At 39.3% G+C, this 19,495-nt stretch overlaps 1 protein-coding gene across 1 annotated transcript in view; it reads right to left on the bottom strand.

Moving 5' to 3' along the window:
• Positions 1 to 17,669, bottom strand: part of LOC103748181 (ran-binding protein 17) — a 100,824-nt gene extending 83,155 nt beyond the window's left edge. The window contains exons 1-4 of the mRNA XM_017802627.1: positions 17,660 to 17,669; positions 17,028 to 17,323; positions 6,671 to 6,817; positions 2,660 to 2,750 (exon numbers count right to left, since the gene is read on the bottom strand). Of these exons, the coding sequence (XP_017658116.1) occupies positions 2,660 to 2,750; positions 6,671 to 6,817; positions 17,028 to 17,323; positions 17,660 to 17,669 (544 nt within the window). The remainder of the gene's footprint in view (positions 1 to 2,659; positions 2,751 to 6,670; positions 6,818 to 17,027; positions 17,324 to 17,659) is intronic.
• Between the last annotated feature and the right edge of the window lie 1,826 nt (positions 17,670 to 19,495).

Genomic DNA, 19,495 nt, shown 5'->3' with positions numbered 1-19,495 from the left:
ATAAAATAAAAATAATAAAATATTTCTTTAAAAATTTTTACTTATTTGGACTTTATGTGTATATGTTTTTTGTCTGCACATATGTAAGTGCCCCACATGCATATGGAATCTAAAAATAAGCATGAGATCATTCTAGGGTGATGAGAACATTTTAATGCCAAATTGTGAGATAGTCTGTACTATTGCAAATTCATTAGTAATCACTGAACACATTCTACAGGGTCTCCCTGTAGCCCCAGCTGACCTTGAGGTCTAAAAAATTATAGAATATCTACATTCTTCATTTTAAAAGTTTCCATTTAAAAAATGTAAGTCAAATAGACAATCTGCATGTTTATATTTTAAAGAAATGTGTTCAGTGATTACTAATTAAAATGAATGATCTTCATTATCAACTTGACTGGATTTAGAATCACCTAGAAGAATAGTGAACCACGTGGTTGTTTATAAGCATCTATAACTCCACTTACAGAGGAATATGACATCCTCTTCTGGCCTCTGTGAACATTACACATACATGTGGGGTGCTTACATACATGCAGACAAAACACATATACACATAAAATCCAAATAAATACAATATTTTTTAATTAAAAACAAAAGATTGTACTACCAATTTGGAAGACAGCTCGGTGGTAACTTAAAAATGAAACACATCATCAGGCATGGTGGTGTAAGCTTTTAATCCCAGCATTCAGGAGGCAGAGACAGAGGTAGAAGCAGGTGGATCTCACCAGACTTATCTATATAGGCCAGCTGGAGTTACAGGAAGATCCTATCTCAAAGAAAAAAAAAATTCAACATACAGTCCAGCAATTATCTTCTTTGGTATTTACCCAAAGGAACTGGAAGCATGTCCACAAAATCTGCAAAATCTCCATATGGATGTCTAGAGCAATTTCCTTTACAATGTGTCAAAACTTGCAAGCAACCAAAACATTCTTCAGTAGGTAAATGGATAATTTGTGGTATAGTCAGAAAATGAAGTATAATTATTCAGAACTAAAGAGAAATAAGGTTATCGAGGCATAAAATGTCATGGAGGAACCTTATTAAAGATAATAGAGGAAAGTCTGAGAAGACTATATATATATAATTCTAACTTTAACATTCTGGAAAAGGAAAAACTGGAGAAAATTAAAAGATCAGGGTTTGGGTACAAGAGGGATGAAAAGGCAGAGCACACAGGATTTTCAGGGCAGTGAAATATTTCATATAATACCATAATAGCAGACACATGCCATTAGACTTTTTCAAAATCCAAGAACACACCAAACCAAGAATGTGAACTTTAATGTGAATTAGACTTTGGATAATAATGTGTCAGTGTAGGCTTCTCAATTATAACATGGAATATTATGGTGCAGGATGTTGATAGCAGAGTTGTCTATCCATGTATGGAGGCAGAAATACATGGGAACTCTCTAGTTTCTATTCAGTTTTGTTAAAAATTAAAAAGAATGGGGCTAGAGGGATGGCACAGGGGTTAGGAGCACTGACTGCTCTTGCAGAGGACCCGGGTTTGATTCCCATCACCCACATGTTGGCTACGAACCGTCCTTATCTCCAGTTCCAGGGGAATCCGACACCCTCTTCTGACCTCCACAGCATTGCACAACACAGGTGCACTCACATACATGAAGGCAAAACACTCATACACATAAAAATAAAATATTTTTTAAATCCTAAAAAAGTCTAAAATATGTGCAAAAGTCAAACAAAATCATAAGTTTTATGACTCAGGTGTACACACATTTATGTTACAAATTTATCTCATTTGCTTTCCTAAGCATGGAACTCACTAAGTGCATAAATAAATCTTCTGTGTCTTCTGAAGACTTAAAAGTTTTAGGAGCCAGCAGTCAAATGAGGCAGACTGCCCAGTATTGTATGGTTCTGCAGATTCACATTTGATCTTAAAGATCTGCAACACATCAGACATTTTCATTTTCTAATATAGAAACATAAACTATGAGAACTTTGAGTCTAAAGAACAGAAATAGGATAATAATCTATTTATATTACAAAGAAAAAAGATTCTATTACCTCAAGTATTGAGTTTTTCCATATGGAATGAAAAATTACACACATATAAAAACATAAAGTACATTATTCCTCCAAAATATAATGCTACTCTACAGAATCAATATTCCAACTCTAAGGAGGAGTCTGCTTTGGATTTTAAATGCACCTCAATTGATTCTGATGTAGCAAGCTGAGAGAGACTGTGGTGTTGATTTCTCTCCTAGCATTTAGCTGCATATCAACTTAAAATAATGGCTACGAGCTGGGCTCTACGTGGCTGTAGTGAGTTTGGTTGGCAATTCCATTTCTTAGCTGTGTGATCCTGAGCAGATCAGAGATCATATCCAATTTACTCATGTGTAAAATGAGGAAAAGTCATTAATTTTACTTGGAGGATAAAATATAACGAAAATCATTGCAAATATTACACATATTTTATAATTTATTATTAAATTAACAAAATTTGTATATATTGCTTTATCTACCACATCATTATCATCGCATGAGACCTAACTACTCATCTTAAAAAAATAACAAAATTAAACTTCAAGCCTAATAACAGATTAGCAAATTTAAAAGAAAAGGTTTATTTTTAAAAAATGCAATCTGGTAAAAGTATTAGTAAGTCACTTACTGATATCTATCCTCTGTTCAATAGGTAAAGGATTTATTCTGGTAACAAGTTTTGAAAGACAGGTTGCTGCAAGGAGCTGAGCATAGGGTGTCTGTAAAGAACAATAATTTTTATTATCACAAAAATCAGAATAGTCAAAATATAATGTTATTTTTTCTAAACAAAAATAGGAATTTTTCTAGTGTTCCAAAATGACATATTTCTAATGAATATATATAATACATACATATTTGAGCTACACATATGCAGATGTGTGCATAAGCACAAGTAGACACACATGCATATAATTTCTCATAAAGGATCATTAGTTGAAAGAGGTGTACAAAGCCATCTCAACTACAGCAAGGAAAAACGACTGTGAACAGGTTCCAATAAAATGCTCTTACCATAGTCTACAGAGGTCTGCACAATCTGGTCTCATTAAATTGTCAAATTCACCTGGTCCACACTTCAGACGTAAAGCTGAAGGGACATAAAATCATGTTGGAGAAGGTACTGAAGCATTCTGAAGTGTGGACCAGGTGAAAGGATTTTTTTTTTAAATTTTTAACGTGTCTGTATGCCTATGTGAGTTTATGTGCATCATATGTATTCAGGTATCCATGGGGGCCAGAGGGCATCAGATCCCCTGGAACTGGAGTTGCAGGTAGTTGTGAAGTACCTGATGTGGGTGCTGGGAACTGAACTCAGCAAGTACTCTTAGCCACCAGCCAACTCTGTAGCCCCACCACCAATTTTCTTAACAGTGTATTCAAAATCTATAAATACATGGTCTGTCCTTCAAATTTTAGTTTTTTATTCATTCCACTGCTATGAATTTCTTGCCAAAATTGTCTGTTTTTTTCTGTAGAAAGCCCCCCTCCAAAAGATCCATGAACCAAATCCTATCTTTGCATAGCCTGTGAGCTAAAAATGGTTTTCAGTTTTAAACAGTCGAAAACAATTTTTATAATAATATTTTTTAATATGTAAAAATCCATGAAATCTAAATGTCAGTGTCCAAGTTTACAGAACAGCCTGGCCCGTCCCGTTTTGCTAGTCTCAAATGATCTCATGCTACAAAGGCGGATCTCAATAGTTAAGACTGACCATCTGAGTGCTCAAATCCTACTGCTGCTCAGTGCACTGCAAACTGCAGTGATGTAACTCCACAGTATCTAGTGTCAGGGGAACTGAACTGACATGATTGTACCTTTCATATCAGTACATATCCCCATGTCAAAAGGAGAAAAGATAAAAGTGGACCTTAAATATCTAACTTTCAAGGTACAGTATTAATTTAGATGGCAATGTGCTTTCATGTTTTTGTCAATGGTGCTATACTTTTGTCAATGGTGCTATAACTACACAATATATATTTCCATTCGTTAAGGAAACTACTTACTAATGATGAGTTAATTAAATCACCACTGTTTTATTGCAGCAGCTAAAGTTATATGTAGAGAAAACATACTTTGCTCATCCTTCAGTGAGAACAAAGGCTCAAAGAGTTGAGGACACTAGAGCAACATCAAAAGTCAAAGATTATGGTTAGCTTTCAATGAATGGGTGTATGTTACTAATACCTGTTCATGTTGTTAATGGCTACAGCACTTGCCATCTATTTATTCTGTAAGTCAAGGCTGACTGGGAAGCAACTAAAGAATTACTACTTTATGGTATGAGTCTGTAGAACTACAGGTCAGAATATTTACAAAAATGTTAAGGAAACATTAATTACACATAACCTTAGGTAGACTGTGTTACTGAAGGAAACATTAATTACACATAACCTTAGGTAGACTCTGTTACTGAAGGAAACATTAATTACACATAACCTTAGGTAGACTCTGTTACTGAAGGAAACATTAATTACACATAACCTTAGGTAGACTGAAAACTTGAAAAAAAAAAAAGAAGAGGGAGGGAAGAAAGGGGAGGGGAGGGGAGGGGAGGGGCAGGAGGAGGAGGAGAAAGTTTGAAGACTGTGATCACTCATTTCATTATTAGAATTTTAATATTTTATTTTCATTTTATGTATATGTAATTGCATCATGTGAGTGTAATGCCTGTGGAGGCCAGAAGAAAGCATAGGATCCCCTGTTGAGTTGTCAACAGTTAAAAGCAGTCAGTGCTCTTAAGCAACAGAGCCATCTCTCAGCCCTATTATTAGCATCTATTCTGTAGTGAATTATCTGAATGTCAGATCTTAATGAACCTAGGGTACTAACAATGAACTTCATTTACTTTTGTGAGCTTATCTTCTATTCTGCAAATTTCTGTCAGGTATAGATGCTGAATATCCTGACTTGCCCCAGACAAAGTAGTATAATAGCTTAAGAGTGAAGTTGTATGGCAATTTTTTTAGCTCAAGGCTAAGAATAAAAATTTGTAGATAAGACAAAGTCTTTATTTTTCAACATTAAATGGCTTTAGAAATTACTTTATACTACAAACTTGTTATCTCTTGATGAACTTAACCTAAAATTGCCTGCAATGTAAAGATTATAATACTAGCACAGAGAATGGCATAGCAATGACTAACAATGAAGAAAAGTCACTTCAACAACACTGTGTAGATCACAAGTGTCAAGCAACCTCACACATTTCCTGCACTGTTGTTGAAGCTGAAACAAGTTGTACCTTCTAATCTCCATCTCTAACTCAAGAACTGATAGCCCTGTTTGGCCACTGAGGCAAGTATTAAAAAATTTCCATATTTTAAAATCCATTTTTGCTGTGCAGTTGAGGACCTTCTACTTAATCTTTGATTAGAAATGTTAATTTACAATATAATGACATGCTAAAAGTATCAAGAGAAGATTTGATAGACTCACAGAAATGCCTTCTAAGTGATAAATCCACTTAATTAAAATTATACACTCATTGACTGACACTAGTATTTAGTGACACCTAGGTTTTGCGAAAAGATATTTTAAAAGATGATATCTATAAGATTTTAGCCAGACATAGTGGCACAAGCCTTTAATCCCAGCACTTGGGAGGCAGAGGCAGGTGGATCTCTACGAGATGGAGGCCAGCTTGGCTTTACATAGTGAGTTCCAGGTCAGCTGTGGCTACAGGGAGACTTTGTCTCAAGAAACAAAAACAAATACAAAAACAAAAAAATATAAGGTTTTATTCCATACCTGCATGAATGTATTGAACATCTGCCATCAATGCTGATAACAGGAAACACCAACTCTGAATTACAATTAATCAAGAACTGTTTTATTTTTTCATTAGTAGACCAGTGTAACAACAACAACAACAACAACAAAAAATCAATGATTATATTTTGAATTTTTCCAATAAAACTTTGTGAACATCTGTTTTCTCTTATTGCAGATATATTTAGGCAGTATCAATTTTGCCTCTTGGCCCATAAAGCCTAAAATGCTTACTATGTGGCCCATTACAGAAAAATATTGCCAGCTCTGCTCTCCATCGGTCTCTTACACTGGTGCTTTCCATATACTTCCTATCTCTTTATATATCCATGCACCTAGGCCAAGTAAACAGACTCAATTGCATATCTCAGTATTTGCTGGTTGCTGAGTGAAAAGCAAGGAATACCCAGAGTGTAGGAAGGGAAGAAGGAGACAGCAGACTTTCTTTCATTTTCCAAAGTTAATTACAATCTGCTGATACCACTCAGATTTAAAAAAAAAAAAAAACTTGTTTCTAAAATGTAATTTTTAGGACTGGAGATATAACTCATGGTAGAGAGCTTGCCTACCATGTACACAGTTTGAGATTCATTTCCCAGCACCACAAAAATAAATTAAACACATAACATGTGAGACATAAAAGCAGGCCAAGAAGAACCAAGAATCTATTTCACTTCATTCCTATTTCTATCCTGTGGCTATTCCCTCTGTTTGCTTCCCTGGCTTTCCAGTTCTTTCCTGCTTAATCTCCTGGATGGTAATCACAACAAAAAGACATGGCAAAATCTTGAGTACCCTGCTAACACAGGGCTGTCATCATTCACACTGGCTGCCTGGTTAATTACTGTTATCACATACTTACTGTTCCTTGTTCCAATAAAAGTTGACACTTGCTGAGACATTCTGGGCTGTCAATAAGTTCCAAGAGTGCTTTCTCAGCCTCTATTCTTTCTGTAAGATCAGTGCCTACGTAGAGGTGAGTACACAATGCTTCCAATTCTGCCAAACTCTTCAGAAGAAAAAAAGGCAGTTAACATTTGACTTGAATGAAAAAATAAGATAAACACATTAACCACAGAGAACAAGAGGTGCAAAAATAGCTATATACATTAATCCAACACAGTCACTGAACTTCAATGACTCACTGAGATACAGCAGCAAACAAAAGAGGTACATCTCCTTCTTTCCAAGTTTTTATAAACTGATAGCTACACAATATAGGAGTATATATAGGAGCTGGAAAGATGGCTCAGCAGTTAAGAACACTGGTTGTTTGCAGAAGACCTGGGTTCCAATCCCAACACCCACATGGCAGCTAACAACCGTCTAGAACTCCAATTCCAGGGGACCTGACAGCCTCTTCTGTCCTCTGAGGGCACTGCACAACATGGGTGCACTTATTTACATGCAGGCAATACACACATACACATAAAATAATAAAATATTTTTTAAAAAGAAGGCAGGACTTGGTTCTCTACTTCTATCATGTGGATTCTGGAGACCAAACTGATGAAGCTTGGCAGCAAGTGCCTTTCTTTACGCACTGAGCCATCTTGCTGGCTCCAATAAACCACATTTTAAACATTTCTGGCACCTGCACTAGTCCAAGAAATCCAGATTACTACTACATATTACTGTTCATGATATTAAAATGCACAGGAAATATATAACTCATAAATGCATATGAATTCTCTTTTCTCCAGGGTAAGAAAGACAAAAATGAAAAGGGTTGCCTTTTTCATGCTCAACCTCAGAGCTTTTCTTAATTTAATAAATTTGGAGACCAAATTTTAGAATTAATAATGCCCTAAACAATTTAACAAATTAATCCTGTTGTGTTGCATTCATCTAAGCCTAAAATTCTTTGAAGTAGATCTTAATGACAAAAGACCTAAGCCAGAAGAAGTGACAAGACCTCTTTGACAAAGGGCAGGAAAACTAGAAACAAAAACTGAAAACTAGTACCAGTGCCTAACTTATTGTTTCATTTGGAGAATTAAAGGAATTAGAGGTGTACACACAGCATACGTTAGAGAGGCTTACTACTGTTAGCTTATAATAACACTGTAAGGGGTGAATTATATCCCATGAAAGAAAGGTCCAAGTCCTAAAACCCAAGTACCTATGAATATAATCTTATTTGGAAATAAAGCCTTTATAAATCCTTGTTAAGGATAAAATCTGAGATTAGGAGTTGGCCCTAAAGCCAACTGTAAATCCAATTAGTGGTATCTTTATAAGAAGGAAGAACATGGTGGCACATTCCTATAATCTCTCTACTCCCCTATAATCCCAACATTCAAGAGGCTGAGGCAGGACGATGAGGAGTTCAAGGCAAACCAGGGCTGCATAGGGAATCTCTCTCTCAATAAAACAAACAAAAAATCCTTTTCTGACAAGCGGGAGGTGCTGGCATCCTTTCCTGCAATATGGTCTGCCCTACAACTACACACAAGACTGGTCATGGATCTAGAACATTCTTTACATCAATGCACTAGATACACATGGGAACATGTGAGTGCCCTTCTGAGAATTTTAAAATGTTATGAAATTTGAGTGTAATATGTTGAGTTCCAAACAATACTGAATGTTCTTATAGGTACTAGATGTTCACTTCCCTTAAAATATTATTTGCATCTCTTACAAAACTCCTTGGCAAAGGTAACTCTCATGAACACAGAAGTTGGTAATTATGCTCTTAATGTCATTATCACCATTTATACTTCTTAAAAAGTGCTATTTTCTGAAAAGAAAAGTAGAATGGGAAAAGGAAAGGAAACGGGAGTGGTGCATCTCAAACACGGGGAAAAGGGCGACGGGAAGACAGGTGAAGACTGGAGTGAAGCATCTAAAACCAAGGAATGCCAAAAAGTTGCCAAAAAGCTATCAGAAGCTAGGGCAGAGGCCTCCAGAAGGAACCAAAGCCATCTGCCCTTTGTTTCAGCTTTCTGGTCTTGAGAACTGTGAGAATAAATTCATGTTTTAAGCCACTCCATCTGTGTCAATTTGTTACACAATATCTAGAAAACTAATTTTAAAAAATAAAAATATTAATTATTTGACACCTAATTACCTAAGTAAATCTATTTGGAAAGATTCCGTAAAAGTTTGCAAAATTATTTCCTTTGCTTTACTGATTTAATGGACTTCAAGAGAGAAAAAGACTGAAGTATAATTAGTGTTTAGTCAACATTACCAATCACCCTTTTTCTCCAAAGATATTTCAAATTATTAACAAATGAAAAAAGGTACAATATTAAAAGGGAAAAGTTTGAACTTTCTCTTATAAAAGATTCAAAGAGAACATCATGTTTTCTTTTGCTGTAATGATAAACTTTTTCAGACAAATGGATAAAGACCCTTGCCCTGGTAAAGTGGCATCATTTAGACATGGCTCAGCAAGCAATTTTCTGAAAATCAGCACTTGATTTTCCAGAGACTCTATCTATAAAGATATTTATTTTTCACAGACTGATAAATTTTCATCTTAGTTTTATAAATTGATGTTTGAGAATATGATTAATGCAAAAACATATCAGAAATAGAGCCTGTCCCCATTTATTGACAGGTTTGGGTTATTAAAGCTTCTACAAGGCTTAATATCAACAACAGAAGTCCACATAAGAAAAACGAGACATTTCTCCAAAAGTAACCGACAAATATGAACAGAAAGCAGTCAACTGTCATACCACACTAGATAATGATAGAATCATGCCTTCATTAATAAAATTCTTCCTAGTTGGATGCAGTTGGCACATGCCTTTGATCCCTGGACTCGGGAGGTGGAGGCAGGTGAATCTCTCTGAGTTTGAGGCTAGCCAGATCTACACAGTGAATACTGAGACAGTCGGGCTACATTGTAAGACCTTGCCTCAAAACAAACAAAAATCTTCCCAACTTTATGGACTTATTTTGATCTTTGTATTTGACATACAGTTAGACTGGACCCCAAATGATGTGATTTCTTTCTACACAGCAAGTTTCACATACATATCTATAAATAGGTAAATGCTAAATAAAAGACAGGGGGGGAAAAGGCTATACATTGCATGACACTTTGTTAACAGAAAGGAGGTCACTGATTTCCTGGTTCAGTGGAGAGGACAGAAGAATAAGGAAGGGAAGAGGGAGGGGGACAGGAGGAATAACAAAGGGGCATAAGACCACAGGGAAACTTTCATAGGTGAAGGTGTTATGGGTATTTTCATATTCTTGATTTCAGTGACAATTTCATAGATGTATACATATGCCAAAACTCATTCAACTGCAGATATATATAATATATAACATACATATATATCATATATGATATATATATAGCCAATTATATTTCAATAAAGCTAAAATAGGGAATAATTGTTCCAGGGAGAAATTTTTATTAAGAATTTTTAAAAACAGATAAACCTCAAAAATCCCACTTCATGGGACTGGAGATATGGCTCAGTTGTTAAGAGCACTGGCTGCTCTTCCAGAGGACCCAACATCCACATGGCTAACAGTTTTCTGTAACTCCAGTTTCAAGTGAGCTGATGCCCTCTTCTGGCCTCTGAGGCATTGTATAACATGGGTGCACTTACATGCAGGTAAAACACTCATACAAATAAAATAAACTATCTTTTAACTCTAACTCCACCTGAATTTAAAGTTCTTTTCTGTTACTTCCCTATGCCTTCCTCAATTAAGTGTTGCTGTTGTGGGCTTATTTTTTGTTTGTTTGTTTGCTTGCTTGCTTGTTTGTAGCCACAGCTGGCCTGGAACTCACTAAGAAGACCAGGCTGGCCTAGATCTCACAGAGATCTGCCTGAGTGGCTTGGAATTAAGCTTCCTAACTGCCATTAGTAGAAACTGCCTTCATTTTGAAGCTACTTGTTTCCCACAAACTTTGTTCCTTCCTGATCTGTTTCCTGAGCTTATCTGAAGGCTTATTACTGGGCTCTTAGAACTAACTCTTCAACAATGACTTGGATATTAAGTTATGCAGAAGAAACTGCAGTTTTGAACTGATTTTTAAATTATTGTAACTAGGCTCAAACACAACTTTATTATCAGTATAGGAACCATTACAATCAACACATTCTTGCCAACAAGAAATAAGTTTGCTCATTCCAATAGCATAAAAACCTGCACTTTGGAGGCTGGGCGTGGTGGGGCACGCCTTTAAACCAGCACTCGGGAGGCAGAGGCAGGTGGATCTCTTTGAGTTTGAGGCCAGCCTGGTCTCCATAGTGAATCCAGGACAGCTGGGGCTACAGGGAGACCCTGTCTCAAAAAGACCAAAAAAAAAAAAAAAAAAAAAAAAACCCTGCACTTTGGGATTCAAAAAATTCTTGGAATGCAATTTCTATATCCTGTTGGTTGCAGGAATGTTTTTCACTGTAAAAAATTGTCAAGGTAATCGAAAAAACTGTAGTACACTGGCAAGAGATCAGCTGAATATAGTGGATGAGGCAAACCTCCATAGCCCAATTTGTTCAACTTTTGAAGCTTTGGTCGTGTGACATGAGGCCCCAGTGTTGTCCTGGAGTAGTGGGCCCTTTCTGAAAGTTGACCAAGGCCAGCAGCCTCCTGGCCTTGCAGTTTTCAATGTGTCTCACCAATGTGCTGAGCACATTCTCAGATTTAACAGTTTCTGGGGGATTTGGTGTGTAGTGAATCAGACTCACAGCAGACCACCCAACAATGACCAGGACCTTTCTGGTGCAAGTCTGGCTTTGGAAAGTGCTCTGGAACTAGAACTTCTCAGTTCAACGAATGAGTTAGTCACCAGCAGGTGTCATATAAAACCTTTTTGTCACATGTCACAATCCAATCAAAAAATGGTTCATTGTTATGGCAAAGAACAAGAGAAGACAATTCAAAATAACAATTTCTTTTTAGTCTTCATGAGGAAGCCACTTAACTGAACTTGTTCACCTTTCCAATTTGCTTCAAAAACCAAATAACCATGAATGGTCAGTGTTACATTTTAGGCAGCTCCTCCTGTAGTTTTAAGAGGATTAGCTTTGATAATCACACTCAATTGATTATTGTCAATTTCTGATAGGCTGTCACTACACTTCTCAACTTCAAGGATCCCATTCTCTTTTGCAAACCTTCTCCGACCACCACTGCACTTTCTGTTCCTTTGTTAATGTTGCAAGTTGCCTTGAATGCTGCTATGTAAGCATTCTCCCCCTCCCTCCAGCTGAGGACCAGGGCCTTGCACTTGCTAGGCAAGAGCTCTACCACTGAGCTAAATCCATAACCCCTAGTATTCTGAATCTGAATAAGAAAACTGTTTAAAGGCTAGCAAGATAGCAGGTGAGCTGAACCCATGTTTTCTGGAACCCATGTAAAGGCAGAAGGAGAGCACCTACTCCACAAAATTGTCCTCTGACTTCTACAAATGTGCTGTAATGCGTGTATGTGTGCACACACACAGACACACACAAATAAATTTTTTAATCACTAAAATTTTCTTTTTTGTCTAACATCATTTCCATATTTTAAAATAAATCTAAAATAAACAGCAATAAATCATTAGCAGAAAATCTTAAAATGAGATAGAATATAACTACATTTATTAAGAATATATTCCGGGACTGGACAGGTGGCTTAGGGGTTAAGAGCACTGGTTGCTCTTGCAGAAGACCCAAGTTCAATTCCCAGCACCCATTTGGCGGCTAACAACCCTCCGTAACTCCAGTTCCAGGGAAATCTGGCACCTTCTGACCACCACAGGCATTGCATGACACGGGTGTACTTACATACATTCAGGCAATATGCTCATACACGTAAAACAATAAAAATTAAAAAAAAAATTTTTTTTTTGTCTTTTTGAAGCAGGGTGTCCCTGTAGCCCCAGCTGTCCTAGAACTCACTATGTAGACCAGGATGGCCTTGAACTCACAGAGATCCACCAGCCTCTGCCTCCCAAGTGCTGGGATTAAAGGCATGCACCACCACACCCAGCTTTAAAAAAATTTTTTTAAAGAATATATTCCAATATCAAATGGCAGAGTTCAACAATGCAAAGCCACATGATTTTTGCACCAACCTAATGTTTAAGTGCTTCACAGTTTAAAAGACTATTCCCACCTTTTCTTAAACCAATGCTGAAAAACAGACTCCTACAAAGTACGTTTTTAGTACGCTTATTTCCCAGATGAGAAAACTGAAGATGACAGCGCAAACAGGCATAAGTTGCACAAGATTACAAAGTAAACAGGCAAAGCTGAGCCAACTGCAAGTTGATCCCCTCCAAACATGCTTTAAATCTCCTCCAATCTACCATCTCGTCATCTTTGTACTGCAGTCATAGTGTGCCTACAAATGATGTCTTAACTCTACTTTTAACTTTTCTACTTTTAACCTATCACAATCTTTCTATTTGTCTATAAAGGACTTCCAGAAAGATTTTTAAATTAATACCCAAACAAAAGTGAGTTCAGCAGTAAGTTGAACATGTTTCACACACCCAAACACAAGTGAGTTCACCAGTGAGTAAGTCGAACATGTTTCACAGATTTCCACTCAAGTGGAACCTTATCAGTGGTTTCAGAGTTCTAAGCCAAGATCAAGATTTGCAGGCTTAGGTTATCCTCTGTTTTTCCCTCTCCTTAATTACTTCTTTATTTAAAAAAATGTTTAATGCTTTTGCCCCAAAAGAGGTCTGGTCTTTGTGCTCAATTTCTGGGAGGTAATTTATATCATTCAAGAGTTATATTTGTTTAGGGTAAGCACTGGCCATACCCGGTAGTCACAGACTGTGGTTTTGTTTTAGGGTGGTGACTATGGGTCACAAGGTCTCAGTAGAACTGGAGAATATCAATCATTCATGTCTAAGTAATGAAGCCTCAGTACAAACCCTAGGTACTGAAGCTTGGGTGAGCTCCCTCAGCTTGCAATATTCAATAATGTGCATGTCACACAATGGATGCCGGGAAAGCACCTGTCTTGAAGACAACAGCAGCTTTATTTTCAAAACTTCCCAGACTACCCTCTATCCTCCCTTTAGTCAATTTTAATCTGTATTCTTTCCCTATAATAAACAGCAAAGGTGAATTTGATTGCTTTCAGGGAGGTCTATAAGCCCTTTTGGTTAACTGCCAGATCTAGAGATCGCTTTGGGAAACCCCTGAACTTGCTGTTGGTGTCAGAAAGGACAATTTTATGAACTGTGCCAGCAAACCATGCTCTGGTCAAACAGGTATAAACCAAACAGTTACAGAGTCAGTTTCTACCATTTTTTTTCCTGTAAAGATTTAGACTTAACACTTCCAGATGATATTTTCCAACACTGTACTGTGGCCTCCAGTGCCCTGCACTTCTCCACTGCTTGGTTAGAAATGAGAGCAGAGGGTAGTGGGGTCTTATTACCACAGTTAGATGTGAAAAACCTACTGGTCCAATGGAGTGGACATAAGCTTTGGAATCTACCACTCACTACTGAGCGATCTTGGGAAAATATTAGCCTCTCTAAGCCTTGCTACGGAAACTACAGACAGAAACATTCTAAAACAACTGTGAGGGTTAAGATAGAAAGAAGCAGGGCTGAAGAGATGGCTCAGCCGTTAACAGCACTGGCTGCTCTTGCAGAAGGCTCAGGTTTGATTCCCAGCACCCACATGGCAGCTAACAAATGTCTGTAACTCCAGTTCCAGGGGATCTGACACCCTCTTCTGACCTCTGTGGGCACTGCACGACATGGGGGCATTTACATACATGCAGGCAATACATTCATACACATAAAATAAAAATAATAATTTTTTTTTTTTTTGGTCTTTTTGAGACAGGGTCTCCCTGTAGCCTCAGCTGTCCTGGAACTCACTATGTAGGCCAGGCTGGCCTTGAACTCACAGAGATCTGCCTGCCTCTGCCTCCTGAGTGCTGGGACTAAAGGTGTGCACCACCACACCTGGCTAAAATAATAAATTTTTTAAAAAAGAAAAGGGGGGAAGTAATCCAGCGTGTACCACACTCACAATAAATCATAATTATTCTCTTCAGATGCTAATCATTATAAAAGGCCATATTACTCGTCTATAGTTTCTCTCAAGTCCATGCTGCCAGATCTTTCCCAAATTGTTTTTCATCCCACTACCACTGTGTTATACACACACACACACACACACACACACACACACACACACCTATTTACACCTAGATTACCCAGCCTAACTGGGGATTAAAAAGCATGGCTAATAGTCTCTGATTCTGGAATCATTCTGAGAGCAAAGTCAAGTCCAGTAAATTTTTTCCGATATATCTCTTAATAATAAGGTATCTATACAGCTACTTATCCCAGGTCTCTCTTTCCTCACTCTGCTCCTCTACCGGGACTGCCTCCTCAAAAAAAAAAAAAAAAAAAAAAAAATCAGATTCATTTCTTCTCTGAAGACAGAGTACCCTTACAGTTTCCTAACCAGAATGCATGTGATGAACGGATTGTAATGATACACTCCTCTGCCTTTCAGGCAACAGGGGCAAGGATTTCTAAAGGGTGAGGGTGTAATGTGGTCAATCCACACTCAGCATTTGCTTGTGGACAGTTATGTCAATGACCCACACAATTACCATGACCTGAAAAGATTGTGAAGTAGGCTGGAGTGATAGCTCAGCAGTTAAGAGTACTTGCTGCTCTTGCAGAGAAATTGAGTTTGAATTCCAGCACCCATATCAGGTAGCTCACAACTTCCTGTAACTCCAGTTCTAGTGGATTTGACATATTCTGATGTCTGTGGGTACTTGCACATACCCACACACAAGCATATATATCACAAAGATTTTTTTTTTAAAGAAAGAAAAAGATTGTGAAGCAATGCCTTAAAAATGCCACATAAAGGTGCATTTCTGGAAAACCAATATGGACAGTTTGAACATTGTCATTTTATTTTTTCAACACTGCACCTAAGTGTGAAGAAGTGTTTCAGGACTTGGAATTTACAACACCACTTCTTCCAAGTCTTTAAGTTCCAAAATTCTTCCATACCTTCTAATTTACTCTTAAGATTTATACCTGCACTATGAACATCTGATTATCTATTTACAATTCATAAGTTCTCCCTATGAGAGTCTTCCTGCAAAAATTTCCCACAGGGCATATTTACCAAAGTGGTAATAAATGTTATTTTGACCTGGGGACCCTTAAAAATGATAAGATGTCAAAGATAAAGTGTGGGCCTCACTATTTCCTGGAGCTGTAGACTACCTGAGAGAAGACTGGCTGATTGGAAAGACCTTTGGAAGAATTAATAAGGGAGCAGTAAATTAAGTCTATAAGGCAAATGAGAGACCATACCCTGTCACCATATTGGGACTGTGACCACGTCTCCCAAGATCATCTGTCATCCACAGCCTCCCCTGGTCTGGTTCTTTTCAAATGAACTTCAGATCTCAGAACAAACTTTCTGCCTCACACCATCTTTCGGCTTCTATAGGTTTTCCTTCCTCTTTACCTGGTCAACACCTACAATTCCTACAAGTAACACTAGACCACGTTTCCTGGGAGTGCAAAGCGAATCTGTGAGCGGTGTGCCTGTCTTCAGTAGGTGCTCCGGATCCCATGAAAAAGCGGAGGAATGGGCAATGTAACCACAGCTCTTGCTGCGGGTCCACTCTTCGAATACTTCGCTGCTCCCCTTTCTAATTCTACCTTAACAGCTTTCAAGTGGACTGCCGTAAATTACCTCCGCTCTCGCAAAGGACCAGGGCAGTAAGAGGATCGCCGTGCGTCCCCAGAACGGTCCACAAAGCTAGAGACCCGGTGGGGAGGCTCAAGAGGTGCCAGCAGGGTGAGTACAGAAGCGGAGAGCCGCGGGAGCATACTCGCCGCAACCCCGCCGCGCCGCCCGCGCCCGACCCCGAGGGCTCCTAGGAGGAGACTGCGCGCAGCTCCCAGACCCTCCCGGCTGCCTCCCGCCAACTCCAGCCGCCGGAGGCGCGGCGGTCCTGGAGCTCCGGCTCGGGAGGCGGACACCCACCCGGGCCGCGATGGGGAACCGGAGGGTGGGAAGGCTGCTCCTCAGCCCCGCCGCTGCGCCTCCCACCTGCCGGCGAGGGCGAACCTCGCACGGCCAGGCGCAGCCCCGCGCCTCAGGCAGCCGAACCCCGGCCCGCGGCCGCGCCGATACCCAGCAGAGGCTGCGGTACGGGGTGGCGGCCTGGGCCTCCCTGTGGAGCCCTCCGTCTCCTCAGCCGGCCGCCCCCCGCGCTCCAGGCCCGCAGCCCGGCGCACTGACCTGGAAGCGCAGCGCCATCTTCGCGGAGCCGCGCGGGCCACCAGCCCCGAGGCTGAGGGGAGGGGTAGGAGGCCGCCGCGCAAGGCCGGCCGCCGCGGGGTCCCCACGCCGCTCGCTCGCGTCGCCCGCTCGGTCAGCGTCCCGCCTGGCGCGGGACTGGGCGGGGCGGAGGGGCGGAGGCGCTGGCGCGCTAGGGCGCGGGGCGGAGGGGCAGTGTCCTGGGGCGGCGACTCCCAACCGCCCGCGGGCTGCAGTTCCAACCGCCGAGGCCTCAGGCTTGACCCTTGACCTCTGCCCTTTGACGGGCCACCATAGCCCTACTGTAGGTCAAGGCCGACTGGTGGTCGTGCCCCGCCCCGCCCAATACGTGCCCCACTGTGTAGGTCTGCATGGCCCGGAACTCCCTATGTGGACCAGGCTGCTCTTGAACTTGCTGCTATTACAGGTGTGCATCACTTCCAGGTTCTGTGGAGTAGGCGGTGGCTGAAGGGATGGTTCTGGGGCTTACTGCAGAGGCGTTGGGCACCCACACATCCTTAGGCTCTTAGCTGCCTGTAACTCCAGCTCCAAGAGATGGGACTGGCTCAGACACAGGTGCATACACAAAATTTTAATATAAATAATTAAGTTACCACAGGCCATCGTGATTCCTATCATGCATGATTCCTGTCATGAGTCAACAAATAACATCACTGTGGCTCCCAAGATCACATCTCCACAGATTTATCTCCTAAGACCCGGTGATCCCAACATGCCATGCCAGCTGTTTCCCTCAACCGATGGCTGCCCTTACCTTCTGACCCCCAGAACCCAATTTCCATTGTTTCTTTGAATTTTTTTTAACTTTATTAAGTTTAAATCAACAGTGTCTGTGTGGCATTAAATTGTAAAATTCTGGCTTGCCTGTACATCCTTATCTACAACGTTATTTTATATGAATGTGTACTTTAAATTATTCTGTTGAAATGAGAGTGTATTGGAGTAGGAGTGGAGTCAAAGTCACTCCTTCATTCTCCAAAGTTCAACACTTTCATTTGGGAGCATTGTACTTTTGTATTTAAGAAGGACACTCCCTTAAATATTTCCTATCCTTTAGGTCTATTAAGAGCAAATTCTCTCAGCTTTTGTTAATTTGAAAGCATTTTTATGTCATCATCAGTTTTTCAAAAGTAGCTTTGCTGGGCATAAAATTCCACATAGTGGTATTTTAAAGATGTCTTTCTATTGCCTTCTGCTTGTGATTGTTTCTGCTGAGAAGTCTGACTATTGTAACTTTGAAGACAATACACCCTGCTACTTGAAAATTTTCTCTTTCTCTTTGCTCTTCATCAGTTTGAATTGTCATTAAATCTGTGTGTCTTAGTTTATCCTGCTTCAAATTCATAGTTTCTCACATGTGGGATCTGACATGTTTTCTACTATTAATTTCACCATTCTTTTCTGTATTGTTCTACACACACACACACACACACACACACACACACACTTCTTTCATTCTGTAACTCCAAATACATGTATGTTGGAACTTTTTGTGATATTCCTTATGCCTCTTACATTCTTTTCTGTGTTTCTTGTGTGTGTGCATGATGCACACATGCTTTAAACTGAATTTTTTCTACTCCATTGCCCATTCAGTAGAAACCCAACTCTACTATATCTTAATTGGTACATAACCTTTCTTGAATTTATACTTTTACTGAAAATGGTTTCAATCCAAATTTTCATTCGATACTTTCTAACACTTTTTAAATAAGTCCCAAGACTCTAATAAAATTGTTTTTCTTTTCTCTATTTTCTTAATGTTTTGGTCTTATTTCAAGTCCCTGTATGGTAGCTCCAATATCTCAATAATATGACTTACCCAATTTTTGGTATTTGGCCCTCTTTTGTTAGTTAACTCCCTCTCCACATGATGATAATGTCTTGTTTAATTCAGATAGTGTGGAAGAAAAACTGTAGAGGCTCTGGGTGATGTCAATAGTCTCCAAAGTGGGAAAAAATAGTCTTATGTAATAACTAGGCAGCTAAGAGTATATCTCATCTAATCCCATTAACATTTTTTTGGGTTTTCTAGTGCTGGCTTATTTCAATTTAGTCCTTATTCCTAGATTATGATCCTTCTCAGGTATTATAACTGAAACTTCGAGATCTTTACCTTGTAGAGCTTGGACACTAATCTCTGGCCCCCAGCACTATGTAGTTGCTAAAAACTCCTCTTTTTAACTCTAGGTGCTGCAGTTTCAGTGGACTTTGTGAAGTCTCTCCTCTTAGACATTAATGTCTTACATTAGACAATGCTCATCTTAGACATTAACAGAGGATTTACAATGAATTTGTAAACAAGTTTTTTTAAATTTTTACAAAAACTTTGAGAGTTTCATACATGTATATAAGGTGTTTTGATCAAATCCATGCCCACTCCCTCCCACCATCCCCTCCAACATCCCCCTCTCTGAAGACATAACCCT

Source organism: Nannospalax galili, unplaced genomic scaffold (assembly GCF_000622305.1).
Source record: "Nannospalax galili isolate Female #2095 unplaced genomic scaffold, S.galili_v1.0 scaffold104, whole genome shotgun sequence".
In the NCBI taxonomy this organism is placed as follows: domain Eukaryota; kingdom Metazoa; phylum Chordata; class Mammalia; order Rodentia; family Spalacidae; genus Nannospalax; species Nannospalax galili.
This window is presented reverse-complemented; position numbering and strand designations above follow the sequence as displayed.